This window comes from Letharia columbiana, assembly GCF_014066305.1.
Source record: "Letharia columbiana isolate WasteWater2 chromosome Unknown Sc0000011_s2, whole genome shotgun sequence".
NCBI classification, from domain to species: domain Eukaryota; kingdom Fungi; phylum Ascomycota; class Lecanoromycetes; order Lecanorales; family Parmeliaceae; genus Letharia; species Letharia columbiana.
The window spans coordinates 840,433-846,449 of record NW_023501049.1 but is presented as its reverse complement, the minus strand read 5'-3'; the positions used below and the strand labels follow the sequence as shown (position 1 = coordinate 846,449).

The window sequence follows — 6,017 nt, the reverse complement described above, 5'->3', positions numbered from 1 at the left end:
CGAGAAAATGAGTATGCTTAGTTCGAGCGGTGCTGAGCGGGAAAGTAGGCTCTCTGAGAGTTGATATAGTGCGCGGACGTGAACACCGCAGAGAGTTTGGCTCGTGTTGACAGGGCTGCTATCTTGAATGACTTGGTAGGGTGAGGGTAGTAGGTGTGGGACGGTAATCTGGGCTATAATTTGGGGTTGAGGAGAGAATTGGAGTAGGATTCTTTGGTTGATAAGGCGGCTGCGGAGGGAGATGAATAGTATTCTTTGGTCGATAAGGCTGATAAGGCTGCTGTGGCTGAATTGACTGTTGCTGAGGAGGATAATGTTGTTGCTGAATTGGCTGTATTGGCTGTTTCTGAGGATGATGTGGAGGGCCGTCGCTTGGGATGGGGGGAGGGTGGACTGAAGTGATATCCTCGACAATTGGTTGGTAGGGCTGCTGTGGCTGAACTGGCTGTTGCTGAGGAGGGTAAGATTGGGACTGCTTTGGGTGGAGGACGTTCTTCGTCGTCCGGTGGCTATGGATATCTTCCTGAATTATATTTGCCAGTGCTTGGGCTATGGAAATCCCTTTTTGAATATAGACTCCGTTGGTCCGTAGATAGTCTCGTAAGCTATAGATATTCTCTTTGATAAGCTTTTTAAAATCCTCTCTTGACGAATAGTTTAAATTCCTCAGTAAAGATGTCGGAGAGAGACTTTCATTTATTCTAATTATACTCTTATATTCTCTAATAAACGAATTATTCGAGTCTATCTTAAATATCTAATAATTTAACTCTCTTATTTAGTATTTTCTCTAGATTACGCTTAATTATAATATTTATAAACGATATCTCTAAAGAATTAATCTTCTTCTTCTATTATTTAAAGTTTATTTTAATATATATTATATATTAAACTAATATAAAGTCTAGTAATATTTTACGTTTTCTAAATATTTTCTTTATTAAATAGAAGTTATAGAGTAAGTAGAAGATAAAAAGTAGAAAGTAGAAGATAGAAATTATAATTCTATTCGATCGTATTATTAAGTAAGCGAAATTAGTTAAGTAATTATAAAATCGTATAAAACTATCGCGATAATATTAAGATAAACTTTCTTTAAGAGTATAATCTAGCTAATCTATATACTAGTATTAAAATATATTAATTAATATTAATAATATTTAGATATATAGTTACTACTATAATAAGACTTATTACTAGATATAATATTCTTAATAATATCTAAGAAAGAAGAATTCTATATATAGAAAAGGCCTTTATATATTAATAAGTAGATCGAATAAGTACTAGCGTAAGCGAGTATTAAGTTATCGATAATATTACTTTAAGATAGCGTTAGCGTTCTCTATTTATTTATTAATTTCGAGATAAAATATAATAAAGAGCTTAGATTTAATCTTAATCCTTTTATATAATCTTCTTTAAAAATATATTATAAATTAAATACCTCGATTCGAGATAATAGTAAATAAATATTCTTTCTCTTACTATATAAATTCGATAAAGATCTAAATTATTATCTTTACTTCTAAAGAGTTTAAAAGAACGAATTTCTTCTTCTTACTTAGTCTATTTATAATTATTATAATATATTAATAAAAGCGTCTATATCTAAGATAAATAGATAATAATATAATAAAATTAATAGAAATATCTTATTAATATCATTCGAAAATAAAAAAGAATTTAAGAAGATCTTATTTATTCTTTTTATAAGTCTTAGATCTTTTATAGATATAATAGCTCTTTATTAAATCTAATGCGTTATAGGCCTTAACGCTACTTATACTAAGACGTCGATATCGTATATACTATATTAAAATTCCTTTTAGAGTTTAATTTTAATAATATATTTTTTTTTTTATATTTTAATTTTAATATTTTTTTTTATTCTATTATTAAATATATTATTAAATTCTATAATAATACTATTATATATCTATATTTTAGAAGCATTAATAAATTATCTAATATAGATTTACTTTATTATATCTAATAAGAGTTATATAATAATATTAATAAAAAAAATATCTTATAGATTTAAGTTTTTATTTATTAATTAATAAATATATTATATATAAATTTTAAAAGATAATCTTAATATCTAATAATATAAATACTATTATAATTTTAAATAATCTAAAAATATATACTTTTAAATTATTTAAGTAACCGGCTGAGTCAGCCCGGTAGCCCTCCCGCGCCTCCCTCATCAAAAATTTGTATGTAGAAGTTTTACACTTTGAAGTACTCAGCTTGCGATACATACAGTTACTTCATAATTCCTCAAATTGTAGAGCTCGCTTTGCGCTTTCTAACGCTGTAAAAATTATGAAGTTTGGCCTACTATTGGTGGATTAAATGGATATTCAAATATGGTAGTCATGGTAGTCACACCAGACGCGTCCGGGATCGGATAATAATCCTTCCACCTGTTTGTGTAACCATTATTCTTCCACCATTCTACCAATTCTATCAATTCCACCAATATGAACACAATCGTCCTCGGTACCCCTCGCGGAAAGGTTACTCGGTACACTTCGCCCGCCTCTTAGAGGCCCTTACTGACGCCCCCAGGCCACCCCCTCGGCGAATCCGCTACTGCTGGCAATCGAGGCCGCAAGCGAGCCCAACAGCTACCTACTACTGCTCATAAACGCGTTGAAAGGCCCTCAAAAAGAGCCCGAACGGATACGTCCTCCCCTAATATCCCAAGCCAGCGGTAGGTGGGTTAAACTGACATTCAAATATTGTAGTCACACCAAACGCGTCCGGTTCAGGCACATACACCCCTTTTGCCCGCCTCTTAGAGCCCCTACTGACGCCCCCAGGCCACCCCTCGGCGAATCCGCTACTGCTGGCAATCGAGGCCGCAAGCGAGCCCAACAGCTACCTACTACTGCTCATAAACGCGTTGAAAGGCCCTCAAAAAGAGCCCGAACGGATACGTCCTCCCCTACATACTCCTCCCAAGCCAGCGATAGGTGGGTTAAACTGACATTCAAATATTGTAGTCACACCAAACGCGTCCGGGATCGGATAATAATCCTTCCACCTATTTGTGTAACCATTCTTCTTCCACCATTCTACCAATTCTACCAATTCTACCAATTCTACCAATTCTACCAATTCTACCAATTCCACCAATATGAACACATTTACCCTCGGTACCCTCGCACTCAGTTGAACAAGAGGAGGATCTACAACAGGCGAATGCGGAGAACACTGCGGAGAACATTGCGGAGACAGTCATCAGCAGCAGTGACACAACAGGCCTACTCTCCACGGTCTCACACCAATCCACTCAGCCAGTGCAAGAGAAGTCAATACAGCAGGCGAATGCGGAGAACACTGCGGAGAAACCAAGCGGCAACAAGGCCCCCAGCACCAAGAACACGGCTCAGCTCTCCAAGATCCCACGTCATATGCTCTCCACGGTTCCACATCAAATCATCACTCAGTAAGCGGAGAACACCACTGCAACTTAGCCTGTCATCCCCACTACATTAAGGAGTAAGAGGAGGAACTACAACAGGCAAATGCGGAGAACACTGCGGAGAAACCAAGCGGCAACAAGGCCCCCAGCACCAAGAACACGGCTCAGCTCTCCAAGATCCCAGTCATATGCTCTCCACGGTTCCACATCAAATCATCACTCCGGAACGATGCATATTTGGACGAATTGAAACCGTCCGATGTCTACAGCTATTTCATTATTCGAAAAATTTCACTGCGGCAGGAGATATTGTGGGATTCACACCACTAATTGGCACGTTGTCTCCATTTCTTTCCGATATTTCGATACTTCTTGCCATAAGGACATGGCCTTTCTCTATTTTTTGTAAGCAATTATTACACCTTCCTAATTAGGCCTTAGCGCGCCTCTCTCCGCACATATATGCCTGTATACTACATAGATTAAATCAATTTTGTAGTGGTGGAAGTAGGTCAAAAACGCACAGCAAGCGATCAGAGTTCGATTTGACTTAGGGCTAGGGCTAAAATTCGATTTGACTTAGAAAAATCCAACTCCATGAATTTAATTCATGGGCCTTTACTTGTTTTTATTTAATTTAATAACGAATTTAGTAAATTATTATCTTCTTATATATAAAAAATAGAAGAAAATTAAATAACGCTTTAATTAGAAGATATTTATTTTTAAGATCTATTTAAAGAAGCTAGAGATTTATATAACTTTATTTTTTAAAAAGTATTAAGCTAATTTCTTCTTAACTAAACTTAAATTAAAACTTAAAAATAAAATTTTAAATATTAATAATATATCGAAATAATAAAAAGAAATTCTTATTTAGACTATTATATAGAAAAAGATTTTAAAATATATATACTTTAATAACGATTTCTATTTAAAATCTTCGAGGGGATCCGCTAAAAATAAGTCTTTAAAGAATCGAATTTTAAAGTCTAAATTAATTTTAAATAATAACGTTTATATAGTATATATTTAAGATAATAATATAAAGTATAAAGTTAAATCCTTTAATCTTAATTATAAAAAGAATAATTATTTTTATTATAAAAAATAGAATTATTAAATATCTAAATATCTAGATCTTAATAAATTATTTATAATATATATCGACGTAATATTAATAAAAAAAGATTTAGTCTTATAATTATCTTAGAAGTAAGATAAGAATAATAATTAATAAAGATAATTTCTTTTATTTTTATAAAGAAGTAAATAAAGCTTTAAAGTAAATAGAGGTAATTCGTTACTCTACTCGATATTAAAATATATATTAATTTAATTTTATAAAAATTCGTAATTTAATAGAATTTAAAATCTTATAACGCTATTTTATTATAATTAAAAGCGCTAAGTAATTAAAGTATATATTATTATAACGCGTATTAGCTAAATTATTAATTAGTAGATAATTAAAATTAAAATAAAAAATATAATATATTCTTCTATATTATTAATTAAAAAGATCTTAATATTATATTAAATATATTAAAATTAAATTAATTATAAATATTATTAAATTTAATAATAAAGTAATAATAATTTAAAGTTAACGCTAATAAATTATAAATTAAAAAATTAATTAAATTTATTCGAATTATCGAAGAGAAGCTAAATATATTCGCGATTATATACGCTATAATAATATAAAGTAAATTAAAAAATAAGCGTAGTTTAAAGCTTTCTTAAAAGTTATTAGAGTTTAATAATATTTTTTCTAATAAAAAAGTAGAGATTTTATTTATACTTAAATAGAGAGATTATATTATTAAGATTAAAAGCGATAAAAAGCCGCTATATAGCTTTTTATATATTTTATCTTAAATAAAATTAATAGAGCTATAGCGCTATTTAAAGAATTTTCTTTAGAAAAATTAAATTCGCTATTTAACTTTCTTAATCGAAGTATTAATTCTTTTTATTCTTAAAAAGAATAAAAGGCTTTATTTTTATATTAATTATCGAGATCTAAACGCGATAATTATTAAAAATCGATATTTATTACTTCTAATTATTAAGACTCTAAATCGCTTATATAACTTTAAAATCTTTATAAAATTAAATCTTAAGAATATCTATTATTAAATTTAGATTAAAGAAGATAATAAGTAGAAAATAGTATTTCGTAATCGCTATAACTACTTCGAATATTTAATTATATCTTTTAAACTCGCTAATATATTAATAATTTTTTAAATATATATTAATAAAGCTTTTATAGATCTAATAAATATAATATATATAATATATTTAAATAATATTTTAATTTATAATACTAATTTAATAAAGTATTAATAATATATTAAATAAGTATTTAAATATTTACGCTAGTTTTAATTATACGCTAATTTAAAGAAATATTAATTCTATATTAAATAAGTTAAGTTTCTAGAGTTTATTATATTTATTAAAGATATTATAATAGATTAAAAATATATCGCTATTATTAAGAAATAGTTAAAATTAAAAAAATATTAAAATATATAAGTCTTTTTAGACTTTATTAATTTCTATTAATAATTTA

The 6,017-nt window shown here is 29.3% G+C and overlaps 1 protein-coding gene across 1 annotated transcript; it reads left to right on the top strand.

Moving 5' to 3' along the window:
* Positions 1-2,489: 2,489 nt before the first annotated feature.
* HO173_004428 (uncharacterized protein) lies at positions 2,490-3,510 on the top strand (the record flags this gene model as incomplete). The annotated part of the gene is made up of 2 exons (XM_037306352.1): positions 2,490-2,525; positions 2,578-3,510. The coding sequence occupies 2 exons, from the start codon at positions 2,490-2,492 to the stop codon at positions 3,508-3,510; spliced, it is 969 nt and encodes a 322-aa protein (XP_037166862.1).
* Between the last annotated feature and the right edge of the window lie 2,507 nt (positions 3,511-6,017).